The sequence below is a fragment of the Pseudoliparis swirei genome, chromosome 23 (assembly GCF_029220125.1).
Source record: "Pseudoliparis swirei isolate HS2019 ecotype Mariana Trench chromosome 23, NWPU_hadal_v1, whole genome shotgun sequence".
Lineage (NCBI taxonomy): Eukaryota > Metazoa > Chordata > Actinopteri > Perciformes > Liparidae > Pseudoliparis > Pseudoliparis swirei.
In genome coordinates, this window is record NC_079410.1 from 17,332,567 (window position 1) to 17,347,127 (window position 14,561).

At 44.8% G+C, this 14,561-nt stretch overlaps 1 protein-coding gene across 3 annotated transcripts; it reads right to left on the minus strand.

Annotated features, from left to right (window-relative positions):
- Nucleotides 1-8,091: 8,091 nt before the first annotated feature.
- Nucleotides 8,092-10,580, minus strand: mief1 (mitochondrial elongation factor 1). Of its 3 annotated transcripts, none has more exons than XM_056406635.1 (6): nucleotides 10,490-10,580; nucleotides 10,110-10,263; nucleotides 9,792-9,972; nucleotides 9,656-9,691; nucleotides 9,194-9,465; nucleotides 8,092-9,058 (listed from the first exon to the last, which is right to left on the minus strand). In XM_056406635.1, exons 2-6 carry the CDS (start codon nucleotides 10,254-10,256, stop codon nucleotides 8,216-8,218), a joined length of 1,479 nt encoding a protein of 492 aa, XP_056262610.1. In that variant the 5' UTR covers nucleotides 10,257-10,263; nucleotides 10,490-10,580; the 3' UTR covers nucleotides 8,092-8,215. The 3 variants fall into 3 exon arrangements, with proteins under 3 accessions (XP_056262610.1, XP_056262612.1, XP_056262613.1); XM_056406637.1 differs by having other exon boundaries at nucleotides 10,454-10,538; XM_056406638.1 differs by lacking the exon at nucleotides 9,656-9,691.
- Between the last annotated feature and the right edge of the window lie 3,981 nt (nucleotides 10,581-14,561).

A 14,561-nucleotide genomic window follows, 5' to 3' on the forward strand; every position in this document is an offset into this window, starting at 1 on the left:
TGGGCCCTTTGTCCTGGGGGCTTTGGGCAGCTGTGGGGTTAAATAGTGGTATACATTTATTGTCTGATAGTAGAACTATGTAATAGCAAAGGCTTCCAGACATTCAGTTCTGTATCACTGTCCTTCTCTTTGTACATGTTTATGTTTATGTTTATGTTTATTAAGGATCCCCATTAATCTACACCGTAGTGGAGACTATTCTTCCTGGGGTCCGGGCAAAAAACATTACAATGTAATACAAATACATAAAATGCAGTACAGCATGATCAATTATCACAAAAACACTTAGACTTAGAAAACAACATTTACATTCAAAGTAAAATAATAATTTTAAAATACCTAAATACCGTAAAAACCTAAAATAATAACCTAATCTACTAGAATTTCTTTTCTGATTATTACTGCCTTAAGTTTCCTTTTGAAATCACATTTATTTCTACATGAATACATTAAACTAAAATCCACTGTACATTTGCTCTTCAGCCAGTCAAACCCCTAATTATATTTAGGTGAATGATTACGACTTATATTCCTTGTTTATTCATTTCTGTTTTTTTAATTCTGTAATAGTGAAGAATTTGATTCTGCCCCCGACGCCCTCTTCAAGACACAGAACAGACCTAAAGGCCTTTCTATGTCAGTTGATGTTGTGCTGTAGTGCTACGTTGTGGCAGCGGGGTGTGTTTAGGCTCGGCTGCAGTGTGGGTGGAGCGGGGGGGGGGGGGGTTCAGGGAACGGTGTCCGATTGTCATCAGCTGGACTGATGGGCAATCGGTCCAGCTGATGACAATCTGTGTTTGTGTATCTGCGAGGTTTTCTCTTTAAAGGAGCTGGACGGACTGAAGACCAGAGAGCAGTGAGCAGAGACACAGTCTGCGGGCTGAGCGTCGGAATAAAACTATTACCAAATATAATAATAATATAATAATAATTCGGACTTCTATAGCGCTTTTCTAAATACCCAAAGATGCTTTACAGGGAACAAGAGACAGACAGAACAAACAAAAAGATAGCAGACAAGATGAACAAACAGGAACAGTAACGTAAAGAAAGGAAAACAAACTGGGGAAGCTGTCTGAGTCGTATCAGGGTAAGGGATTAGCAGGTGAAAGCAATTTGGAAGAGGTGTGTTTTGAGGGCTTTTGTTCTGGTTGCTCATTTCCTTGGTGCTTAGGGGGGGGGGACCTACTGGTGACGGCTACAATCCTGTCACATATGTATTCCCTATTTTTATAGATTTAGTTTGAATGATTTCAGACAAACTGTCCTAATCCAGAGCAAAGTAAAATATATATATGTGTATATATATATATCAAATGTGTAGATATATATATTTACTGTGCTCTGGATAAGGAGAGTTTGTCTAAAATCATTCAAAGAAAATCTTTTAAAAATAGGGAATATATATATATATAAAGTAATCATATTTATGGTGACTTACTTTAGATAAAGACATTTCTGATAAACTGTTTAGAGGTAGTGTTTAATTGTGTGAGGAGATCCGAGCGCTGTCTGCCAGCCAAAGAAATAAATACCTTTGCAGTGCGTTGTAAAAACAACAACTGAGTTGAAATCTGCAATGTTTCCAAAAGCAATTTGCAGGAAACCCCACACACCCAACACGGCTAATTCCACCTGCATTGTAATCACTGCTTCTCATTGTTTACACATTTCAAGTGACGCAAATTCAGTTTGAAACATTTGTGCTTTTGTGATTCGGGCTCTAAGCGACAGTTGGACAGTTAGAGCAGCGGGACTGCAGCGCTGCTGTAACCATGAATTCATAAGTCATTTTCAGTATATTAATGCAACATTAATAGACGCATAATTAATTCCTGTATCACTGTGTTGCAGCTGGTGAATATGGGGCTCATTCAAACTTCATACAGGTATCTTAATCCTTAAAAAAAACATCAGAATTGATAAATGGATTTATATTTTCTCCTGAAGTAAAGTTCAAGTACCTCAAATGTGTACTTGGTTACATTCCACCACTGCATGCTTCTCACGTGTGAGGCATAACTTACTAAGATGTTTCTGAATCTCATGTACTTGTGGTATTTTTGTAGTTTAAATTTCTTGAAGTAATGTTACTTTCTTGATTCTTGTTGATCTGAGTTTGTACTCATGGTTAAATGCACCTATTGTAAGTCGCATATATTAAAGTGTCAGCTAAATGACATGTGATGTAATGCATCTCTGAATGTGAAAGGTGGAATGATGCAGTCAGAGTCTGTACCATTAACTCACAACGCTTTTATAAACGACATATTTCACTATTCGTACACAACAGAACGAGCTGATTCGTACCATCATGTTCATCACTCTAGGTATACGGATCCCGAACCAGTGCTCCATACCGGTGCTCTCTTTAGGCCATAAATTGGCTCTGGCGTCTGGTGAGATTTCCATTTTTGGAGGAAGGAATGTGTGGGTGGACCGGCATGTTTTTACCAAACCTCTCTGCGGACACTACGAACACCATCACCACAACATGCCACCACCCGTATCTATAGCCCTGAAGTTGAGCGGTTTACCTGCTTTTCTGAACAGCTCCCAGTCTGGTTGATGATGATGGACTGTCTGTCGATTTCTTGTGCGTATGACAGCCTTAATGTCAAAGTGTTTGTGTTCTATCTGTTCGGAATGCACAAACTTGTTCGACAGGCAAAGGGAGTGTCTGCTTTGCGATCTTCTCCGCGAATGCTTTCAGGCTTTGTCACGAGCCGCTTAGAAAGGGCAGCGTGGCGCCGTGGATGACTCGTCGTGAATGGTATTTGCTGTTTGGATTATAATTGCATGTTACTAAGTAACATTAAGTGTAATGTTAAATAAATACATTTTAATGGTGGCGATGTTGCTGTTCCCGTTCTTGCTGAGAGTCATACGAGGAGATCGATACCGCTCTCCTGGCTGTACGCTAACTGTCTAGCTGGAGCCAGCAGAGAGTTAGCTTAGCTTAGCATAAAGATGGGAAATGGGGGGGAAAGCTAGCTAACGGCAACATCATTAGTTTACAAGCCTCTCTAAAGTTCATTAAAGCCCCTTTTCACATATGCAGTGCGACTGAACTGATGTCGTTACCCGGAGGAGCTCCCTCTCAAACAGACAACCTTCTGTAAAAATGGGAATTGTCATTTGTGTTTTTTTTCTGGATTATACAAATAAAATGTAACCCACATAATCCCTTGTGATCTTCAGAGGTGGTAATGAGCAGCTCGGCTTTTTTCTGCTGTTTCCATTCTTCATGCTATGCTAAGCTAAGCTAGCCCGCTGCAGGCACATGAAGCCGTGAGCGATCTTCTCACGTGACTCTCAGCTAGTGCACTTTCCAAAATGTTCCTTTACAACTCTGCCTTGAAGTGTAGTCTGCGTTATTCTGTTAAAAAAATGGTATTCTATTTGTTGTTGTTGCAGTGTTACCTTTATTTTGTTAGTTTAAAGGAGACAGGGAGGAAAGGGAGGACCTTTGGTCCACTGCCAGACTTCCACCGTGCAGGGACGTTTTCTTACCGACGTACACGTCTTAAAGCCAAAGGCAGCGAGGCCTTAAACTGTTATGTCATTAGTTTAACCTCAGTTTAAGGTTGGAGACAACTTATTTTTTGTAAACACTACAATTGGGGGATTTGCAAGAGACAGATATGGAAAAATACTGGAATTGAAGCCGTGCAGGTGAACATGTCTCGACTTTAAAGGCCCGAGGGCTCAAACTCCAAAAACACTGGAATCCAAAAGGTGTTTCTAACTGGGGACATGGAGGTTGTGTTACGAGGTTTAACAACATATGCTATTGGGTTGCATTATGGGAAGTGTAGGATCTGTTTATTGTCTTTTCTTTTTCCAAGTTAGACACTGAAAGTGTTAACCACAATTGGATAATGTGTTTCTCCCAAGGCCCTAAACCACTGGAGTATCTCTTTAATTGAATGATCAGCGGTGGTATTGTCGGACAGCCCCCGGTCCGCCGAGCTGCCCGTGGAAAGGCTGACCAACTTCATGGATGTACGCAGGGCCGGCGATTGCTAGAGGCGAACTAGGCGACTGCCTAGGGCGACACATGGGCTGGGGGCGCCCTCGAGTGTCGCCCGTAGACCTACTTCCCAAATCATAGTTAGAATAACAAGCATATTAAAACATGTTTATTAATCATGATCATCCTAGAGCGCCCCTTCAGCCACACGTTTATTTGTTTTCCTAATTTCGAGCAGTTGCGTTAAGTTGTGTTATGTTAAATTAGTTACGTGATCACTCTATATTACTTTGGTTGGAAGGAATTTTTGGTGGCGCAGCGCACAGACCGCGCGCCCTTGAGTGCAATCTCATTTTGCGTGAATGGGATCGAACCCAGGTCGGTGCGATCTTTTTATTTTTATTTTGTCTAAAATGTATTTCTTCCTCCGTGGCTGTGATGCACTGCTCACTTATACAACCGTAATCGCCGAAATGGATATGAACGGTGGCTTGAAGATCTCCAGCAATATGTTTGTGAATGTGTGACGAATCTGGTGCGCGAGACAGAGCCCCGCTGCAGCTGTCAAGAGAACACAACGCACGCGCAGGGAAACCAGTAGGTTTTAAACCAGTAGGGGTGTAACACCAATAGGGTGTAACACCGGCATGACGACAATGGAAATCATGAATTACTTGAAGGAGAAGAAACAAAACTCAATCTTGCCGAGGGCAACCAAAGGGCTAGAACCGGCCCTGGATGTACGCGTGACACTTCAACTGGGAACGATGGAGTAGATATTAGACGAGGACATCCAAGATGTCTTAAGTTAATAATAATAATCATTTATTTTATATAGCACTTCTCAAGACACCCGAAGTCGCTTTACAGAGTCCAGAGTCCAGTAGTCATACATACAGTCATACGCAGTTGTGTTTTAAAGAACATAGAATGGACATCACAGATGAAACACTGTTATATTGTAGTTAATACACCTGTGCACTGAATGGGTGTGTAGTGGTGGTCTCACAGCAGGTCCCCCCCTCAGGCCCAGTACTATGGGAGCATCAGCATCGGCACCCCTCCGCAGGACTTCACGGTGCTGTTCGACACCGGCTCCGCCAACCTCTGGGTGCCCTCCATCCACTGCTCCTTCTTCGACGCGGCCTGCTATGAGTGACTCGTCTGTGTCTGTCGACCACGACACAGCGGCAGTGACTGAAATAACTCTTCTTTTTATACCTTTTTTTAAGAGTTTGCTTTTTATGTCTGAAGTTAGTGTGAAATTCCCTGTGTCCTAAAAAATGGGGGCCAAGTAGTCGGCCGAGCGCCGCGTTCTGCGTCGCAGTTAAGCGCCGCTGAGATGTCCTCGTAGATGTGTTACTTTCTTTTGCAGCAATAAAAAGCATTGAGTGCTGCTGTTGTTGTTGTTGGTGTCTCACGGCAGGACCTGGCTCGCCACGTAAATATCTCACATCTGCTCGGAATAAAGACGTTTCCATTCAATTCAATCCAGTTTATTATATATAGCCCAAAATTACGAATTTGCCTTAGAGGCATCCCTGACCTTTGACCTCACATCAGAGCAGGAAAAACTCCCAAGAAATATAAAGAAGCCTTTCACAGGGAAAAAAGTGGAGAACCCTTCAGGAGAGCAACGGAGGAGGATCCCTCTCGAGGATGGACAGAATCGATGTCATGTGACCAGAGGACTCATTACAGAGTTACAACACATTCAGTGTGTGTGACAGACAATATGGCGGCTGATGAGCAGGTATGGACGCTCCTTTAATATCCACCATCTCAACACGTGCAGCAGCTGGATGTTGGTCCCACTGAAGAGGGACGCATCATGTAGTCCGTCTGAGAAGCTGCTGTTGGGTTAGAGCTTCATCTCCCGATGTGGCAGGATTACATCATCTCTTTGCATGTTGACGTCTTGTGCCGTTTACTTTTGGGCGGAATGAATGCAACTTGAGTTTTGGGGTGGGGTTTAGTTTAATCCCCAACGCCTAGCGACATGTTATAACTGAACACGGACGGTGTCTCAGCTGTGGATGTTCTACCAAATCTGACTGAATAAAAGTGACGTGTCACATTTTAATAGATTTATTCACGCTGACATTCCCATCTTTCAGACTCAATGTGTAGAAGAAGAAAAACAAGCAACTAAACCTACAGAATGTAACTTTTTACATTTAATGAAGTTTACAAAGTGCTACGGGTTTCAACTCCACAGCTGAACTAAAATTAAAAACAAAGCTGGGAAAATACATAGCATGCAACAAAGAATATGGCTGGTAGGAACTAGGAACTCCCCGAAGTAAACGCAGCGATCTATTTGGGTTTCTGTTTTGCTATAATAATAATATTATATACAGCCAATCTCTTCCCTTCAGCAGTGATTTGTCCCATAAACTTACTTTCCAAACTAAGACCTCCTGCGGCTTCACTTCAAATCATTACATCCAGAAACAAAAGCACTTGAGTCACGAGAAGCGATGCGTTACACGTTGGATTTACGCAAATAAATACTCTGCTCTTACTTTGGTTACAAATGTACAATAAATACAAAAATAGTTACCGGTTTCTTCATTTTTAATCTGTGGATGATTGTTTAACTGAACGACCCAGAACCCTCCGTAGTGCACACTATACACACTCCATATCACTGAATTTATGTTTGTCATTCTGAGGCTAAATGAGAAGAGAAAGCAACCACGTGGATCCATCTTGGAGACAAACTGACCCAGCATCAGAAACATCGGCCACCAAAGCTGCTTTTCCATAATCGAGGCTCCGAGTCCCTCGGGTCGTGACCTCAGAGGGTCAACCTGTAACCTATTAATAATTCACTTAGGCTGCAGCTTCCTGCTGGCCGTGACCTTCACCGTGACCTTCACCACGGCTGCTGCTGCCAAACACTTCCCGTCCCGGGGGTCAGGGCCTCGCTCACTGCTCCAGACGGACTGGACGCTTCGACGTGGATCGGGGGTTCAATGTGGATTCAAAGCGTGACCGGAGACACGGACACCCGGCTCCAGAGGCCGGGCAGCAAGAGCTGACCGCTGTTACCGTGGTTACAGCGGTGTGGCGTTGGCCTCATCAAACTGCAGAGACAGTTGGTGAAAAACTGAAGTGAGGATCTGACGTAAAATTTCAATTAAAGTGAAAAACCTGAAGCACTTTGAGAACGTCGAGACGTCTTTGAACAGTTACTGACATTTCAGTGCAAAACAACCCGTGATGGAGGTCGTAAAAAAAAAATCTTGTTTTCTTAAATTAGGTAAAGCGTATTGAACCCGTGCACCAAAGCAACACACGTGAGACTGACGAAGAACCCTCCTCTTCGTAAACAAAGAGCAGCTGTTTCAGACGGACAGTCACACGGGAACCGTTTCCGTGAGAAAACGTTGGAGCTGTTCGCGTTTCATGATCAAAGATTTGACGGTGGTACGTCTAGACCTTTGCATCACGGAACAAACGGACAACATACAGCTCATTGAAGATGACGTAGACAACACATGCAAGCCTCACAGATCCAATCAGCGTTTTGCAAAAGGTTCCTGGAGACATGGAACCACACATGTTGAACACAGCCGCTGCATCAATGAAGTTATTCAACGCGAACGCCGTCAGACCGCGAGCCGGATTTCATATATGTGTGGCAACAAAAAGGAGCACGATAAGACGGTTCACTCGTCTCTTTGGGCTGATCAACAATTTATTAGCTTTGTGGGGTTGGCATACACACACACACACACCGTCACACTATCCCGTGTGCTCAGAACAGAGTACACCACATGCGTTGGACTCGCCGGTCCTCCTGACCGCCTCCAAAGGAGCTCTAAGACGGTGCGGGGGAACATCGTGACATGAACCGACCGATGCAGCGTGCCGTCCCTCCATCCCTCCGTCCCAATCCATTACAACCCGACCGCATGTCTTAACTTCATGAATACAACGGCTTTGGTGAGCGCTCCAATGGGCCTTCACTTTCAAAAAGACTAAAATAGTATGGGCGTGATCGCCCCGCGTACGGCTTCTACGTCGAGGCTCACGCGGATCTCAAGACGAAGTGACCGCTCCGGCGTCTGTGTGCGTCACACATTCACACATGTAAGACTGAAGAGACCAAGGATGAGGCCATGCTGTCGTTTATTACAGGAACCGTAATCTGGCTCGAGGTCACCACTGCCCACTAAACCGTGGCCGACGTGTCGCCGCCCCGCTGCCGCGTCGTGGCGTTCTCGGACGAGGGCGTCAGGGGCGGGGGGGCGGCTGGGCCGCCGCAGTTCTCAGCAGCTCTTCGGGTTCCGAGAGGGCGCAGTAGAGCGTGTACCCCAGCTCGTCCACCTCCTGTTCAGTCAGTTCACAGAACAAGTTAACCTTCGGGCTGAGGGCACACGGCAGCCTCCCCGCCTCGAGATGTCCCACCAGCGCTCGCTGCAGCTGCAGGAACCGGTCGGCCAGCGCCTCCTGGGTCCAGTCGCCCTCTTTTTCGCAAAGCAACAGGATGGCGTTGGTGAGCTGGCTGGCGTTGAGCCGGTTCAGGGCGGGGTTGAGCTTGCACACGGCCTTCGCCAGCTTCAGGCAGGCGCAGCGGCAGCCTCCGTCCTCCTGGTCCAGGGCCCTGAGTCGCGCCGTCTCGGGCACGCGGAAGCTCTGCCGCCACAGGTTTTCGTGGCGCTCCGCGGCGAGCCGGTGGGGCTTGGCGATCAGCGAGGTGCCGTCCTCCATCACGAGCAGCGGGAGGAAGTCCACGTACAGTCGCCGGTCCGTCTCGTACTGCACCTCCAGGGTCAGTGTTTCGGAGGGAACCACGGGACGGATGATGTAGTCGAGGACGGTCCCGATCGCCGGCCAGTTGATGGAGCCGGCCACGAGCTTGTCGAAGACCTCGAGGACTGATTTCGGGGAGAGGTAGCCTCCGACCATGCAGCGGTCCCAGTAGCTGCTGTTCCGTGGGAAATACTCCAAGTTCTCCCTGCGGATGAGCCAGAAACCTGGAACATTCATGATGGTGTCCTCCCCGGGGATGGACGACCACAGGTTCTTCTCCAAGATGAGAGGCACCATGAGCTGGGCGTGGTCCGCCGTCACCACCTAAAAGATGGAACGAGGCGATGAGGCGGAGAAAAGCGTGGCGGGCTGAAGACGTTCACAAACCAAATACTTTCTCAAAGTGACGCAACTATGAAAATGAACGGTGAGCAGAGTTCAAATGAAGACTGCTCTTACCTGCAGGTCGTCATACAGACTGCCACTCAGGTACATCTCTCTGAGAGGCATGTCGGGCAGCTTGGCACGGAGGAACACTCGGAGTTCGGCACAGATGTCCAGCGCTGCCCTCCTTGCCACAGCCTGCTCCTCAGAAGGGATGTTCACATTATTCTGGTAGAACTCCCACAGGTGTTCCTGCAGGGACAGACGCTTTCGGGCCCGCTGCAGGTCCGATTGAGTGGCGCCACTTCCTCCCACAGCAGCTCGACCCACAGCCCGACGCAGGCAGTCTGAGGAGATTAGAAAAAGGGAGGTAGTGGGCAAAGTTGAAAGACATGGGTTTGTTTTCAAATTACGAATCTATGAGTACTAAATTTCACTTCTACAGTATACCATCAAAAGAAGGTTTAACATCAAATTAAAACTAATATAAAAACAGCTAGCTGACTAAAAACTGCACGACAGGGAGCCAACACCCACGGTAAAGGAAGAGCAAGAATCCTCCAGATAGGCTGTCTGTCAACAAATAAATGACAGCTGGCTGAACGTCTGAACCACAAAATAGGCAGATCACTAATGCATCTTACAACATGGAAGAAGAAAAAACTGCCTTTACCTGGTTCAAAAGCATGTGAGGAAGTGGGCAGAGTCTGGAGAGACCTGCTGACTGTGGACTTCATGTCACGGCTCAGGACCCGCGGTGACGAACCCATCCAGGCCGGCTCCTCCCAGCTTCTCTTTCCCGTGGGCTCGAGCTTGGTGGGGCTGGTGGGAGCACTGATGGCACGGTCGTACATCTGCACGACAAAGAGTCACGAGCGCACCGGTCACGTCGGTGTGGAAGCTGACATGAGAGCGTTTTACGCTCGTCATCACACGGCAGTGAAAGGGCGGGCAGAAAAAAATGAACCGCTGGAGATCGCCCGTCACTTACTCTTTTGACAGCGAGCGTTGCAATGCCGAGCATGGCTGCTCCTCCCACTCCCAGCACAAGCTTGGCATTGGACAGCATGAAGTCAATGGCTGTGCCGATCCCATTGTCATCTTTCTTCCCCTTACGGTCTCCATTCACCCCCGCCATCCTACCACTGCAAACAGAAGAGACCGTCAACATGTAGTCACTGCGTTCTCACTCATGACCTGTGATCTTTGTCCTATCATACACAACTGAACTGTCCACCCCCCACACACACACACACACACACAAACACAATAAATGTATGAAGCTAAACGATGTCACTGGTTCCAGAAAGGCTATTTTCTTATTTGGAAACCCACCTGGGTAAAAGCACCTCCAGATGACCTATAACCCACCTGTAGATGACCCCGGGACCCCTTTCCTCCCTACATAAGCCCACCCAATCGGCTGTGGAGGAAGAACAGGCCCCTCCTCAGTGCGTCCTCCTTCTCTTCGGGGATCGTCAGGGCTTGGCTGCGGCGAAACTCATGAGCCACGGCGCGGCGGTAGTAATTGCGGTCGGTGTGCTGAAGTTGACGCCCTGCGCGGAGCAGTGCCCGGTACAGCTCCAGCACAGCGCCGCGAGACCAGCCGCCCATTAGAGACTCCACAGGCAGAGGGGGGACACCCTGGGTCCTGGGGGAGCAGAAGATATGCAATGAGGCAACTGGCGTGAGAGACAGCAACGTTGCAGGAGGATGACACAGAAACCTTACACTGTTAGAAAAGTCATATGCTGAAACCAGAATTATCAAAAGGGCCACAGAAGAGGCATGGAGAGAGAACACGAGTTTGATGTTGCAGAGATTAATTTATCTTATATGTTTATGCATTACACTTCGACACGACTCGGGTTAACTTTGACTCTTTGTTGCTTATCACACTGTTCTTAATATTAGTATTTAGGGAGACACAAAGCGAAACATTACCCCAGAGTTCATTCATGACTAATGCAGGACATACGTTTGCTTAATTCATCTCTGTCTTGAAGGAAGTAGGTGATATATTAAAATATACATTTAACAGCAAGCCCCCTCTTAACCCTCCTGTTGCCTTAGGGTCATTTTGACCCAATTCAATGTTTCACCCTCCTGTTACCTTTATATTTACTAACATATTTTACCCTTTGGGTTCAATTTGACGCCAGCAATTAAAACCTCCAGAAAATTATTAGAATTAATATTGTTTTCCAAGTTTAAGTGTGAGGCACTTTATGTTTGTTTGTTGACTACCGAAAGAACACCGACATTAAACATTGAATGGGATCAAATTAATCCTAAAGCGACACGAGGGTGTAATATTGATTCGGGTCAAATTGACCCTAAGGCAACACAAGGGTTAACCCTCCTGTTACCTTTACATTTACTAACATATTTTACCCTCGGGGTCAATTTGACGCCAGCAATTAAAACCTCCAGAAAATTATTAGAATTAATATTGTTTCCCAAGTTTAAGTGTGAGGTACTTTATGTTTGTTTGTTGCCTACGTAAATATCCCTTTAAATATATAAACAAGTTGATATTTCTTATATGTTTGACAGTGAAAAACAGCCTGGGGTCAAATTGACCCCAAAGAACACCGACATTAAACATTGAATGGGGTCAAATTGACCCGAAAGGTAACAGGAGGGTGAACAGAAGTGTCACAACCACCCGGTCCAGGTGTCGGTGAGGAGAGACGTGACGCTGGTTCACGTTAGCAAACATCCAAACGTGAGCGCGTAGCTTCCCCCCGTGGCTCACCGCGTTACCTCTCGCGACGGCCCGTGTGATCTCCCGAGGTTACCGTGTCTTCAGAAAATGTCTGTCTGGACGTGAAGTCACTCACGGGCTCTTGCTTTGCATGTTAGCTTAACATGCTAACTAGCCGCCGGGCTACGGAGGCGCTGACCTTAGCTTCAGCCCGCCTCAGGCACGAGACACGCGCACGAGACACGCGCACGAGACAAGGGCAGAAGCAGAAACACACACGAAGAAGAACACACTCACGTTTCAGAAATTAGACCAAAGATGGTGTTTCAGCTTCAGACAGAGGGAGAGCTCATCTCGAGCCGGGGGTCAGATTCGATAGTGACAACCGGAAATGAATCGTCGACTACTCGTATACTGCTTCCGGGTTGTTTTTTATGTCGTTACTATATATTTTAGAATGTGATATAACTGATTTATTCTTACTTTATTATTTACTAATTATCTGTTTGATACGTCTGATATAACTTACATGTGAAATTAAATAATTATTAATACAAAAATCGTGTGTGTGTGTCTCCAGCATCATAGACCTTTTATGACTTAATAATTACTTCTGATTAATGCTACGATCAATTTATATAAAGTGAGACTGATATATAGACAGAGTGTTCAGAAAGCAAAACAATACTTGTATTCATGGTTCACCTGAATACATGATATTATATATATACAGTATATTATATCATCCTGGATAGCAAGTATATTACAACTGATTACACTCTACAACAGATAAGGAGCTACACAACTGAGCAACCTGCACAGTTTTTATATTTTAACCACACAAATGTTGCCAGATTGTGCAGATGACATATTAGGTGGTTTCTGCTCTGCCACTATTCCCCCATGTCAACGATGTAAATGGTTTACAGTACATGTGTTTGGTATAATAGTCAAAATAATTACCCTTAAGGATGGAAATATTCGATACACCTGAATACTTCATGTAGTATACTGCATTTCAGTGAATAGTCGTCATAGCAATCAAACTAATTTGCAGTGTTGGCCCTTATGGTGTTCATTTTATATCAGACGGCCACTTGCAAATCACACGCCAGAGAGGTTCTAGTCTGTAGTGCACATACTGTTGGACTTGCTAAATGTGCTTCTTTTTTTTTACACATTCTACAATACATATATATATATATTTATATATATATATATATATTTAAATATATATATGATAGAATAGTGGGAACCAACCGTATGCAAAAGATGAAAGTCAGGTTCAATGGAAGCCTTTTCAATGAGACCTTTATGCTGTGAACATTCTGTAGTGTTGGTGGTACTGGTGACCCAACTTTGCAGATTAAGGCAGACTTGTTCCACTTTCAGCTTATTGTTCAGGAATGCAACAGTGACCCACTGATGTTGGAGAATGATATTGAGCAATCAGATCTACAGCATTTTAAATAATAACTTAACATTAGACTGTGATAAAGTGTGTCACTGCTTTCTCTTACTGAAATGTGCACGTCTGTTTCACCGATGACCAGACCAGCATCACCTATGCACGAATGTCCTTGATTGGTGAAAGATGAGCTTGTTGTCTTTGATGTCAGGGAACAATCATGAATCTCTTTACCAATGTCACAAGGTCCTGTCATTCATTATCATCAAATTAAAATGGTAAACACACACACACACAAACTCAGTGACTTCTCATTTCCCCACATGATGTCCAACCTTTAGTGGAATCTTTAATTAAATTATCTGATTGTTGGTAAGGGACAGCTGAGTGTGACAGAGGTCTCTTTGTGGTAATGGGAATGATATCTATTCAGGTTTTACTTCTGTGAGAGACAATAGCCCCTGGACGCAGCAGCTATGTGGACCAAGCATCTTCTCTCTCGTGAAAGCACTTACTCCCTTTTCGCCAGCATTTGTGGTTGCTGGTTGTCAAGGGAATGCATCCCTTGCAGTTTGATTGTTGGAAATTAGATTAGTTCAAGTTATCCACACAATGCTGTCTGTCTGCTTCTTTTTGAGGGTGGATTCAGGTTCTGCAAGGACACAGGTCTTGTGATTCCAATAGCTAATTTACTGAATACAAGCCGTATTCAACACACACTCTTTAGCTGTGATCGGTGACTATCTGAGACCACCATGATCAGAGGCTCCAGGATGAAGGTCCTATTGACCTCGTCAGGACATCAAAATGGTGCCTGACAGCTGCAAAAGTCATTATTAAAAAGAGGAATGAAACATGATCCATTTGACTTCCCCAGAAATCCAAAGACTGTTATAAACCAATACAAAGACGTTGGTTGCATTAATTATAGTACACCATTTAAGGACGAAAACAAATATGTTCTTTCATGTTATCGGTACATTGTTTAAGAAAAACTTTTTTTGTACATTCTCAATTTACAGTTACATCGATATGAAAGCTTTACCACTATGAAATGAAACCAACTCTTCAATGTTACCATTTAAGAAACAACTTATTTACTTACTATAACCTAAAATTCAACTCCTCTGAGACACCCATTAAAACAATTACGTTGAAGGGTTTAAGCTTTAGATATGATAAATGAAATATTTGCAGAGGAATGGACAATACAACATATATTACTGGTATTGATTATAAACACTCAAAGCTGGATGAAAGTCCAAAAATATGGATTATTAAGGCATTTTATAGTTAAAATCCATATTGTATATTTCTCGTTGGCCCCA

Bases quoted from the DNA above. Each gene is read 5' to 3' on its own strand.
- mief1 (XM_056406635.1), bottom strand. From the start codon at position 10,256: ATGGCGGGGGTGAATGGAGACCGTAAGGGGAAGAAAGATGACAATGGG. The intron at 9,973-10,109 runs GTAAGTGACGGG...TTTGTCGTGCAG, and splicing joins CAACGCTCGCTGTCAAAAGA to ATGTACGACCGTGCCATCAG. The intron at 9,692-9,791 runs GTAAAGGCAGTT...ATTTGTTGACAG, and splicing joins CTCACATGCTTTTGAACCAG to ACAGCCTATCTGGAGGATTC.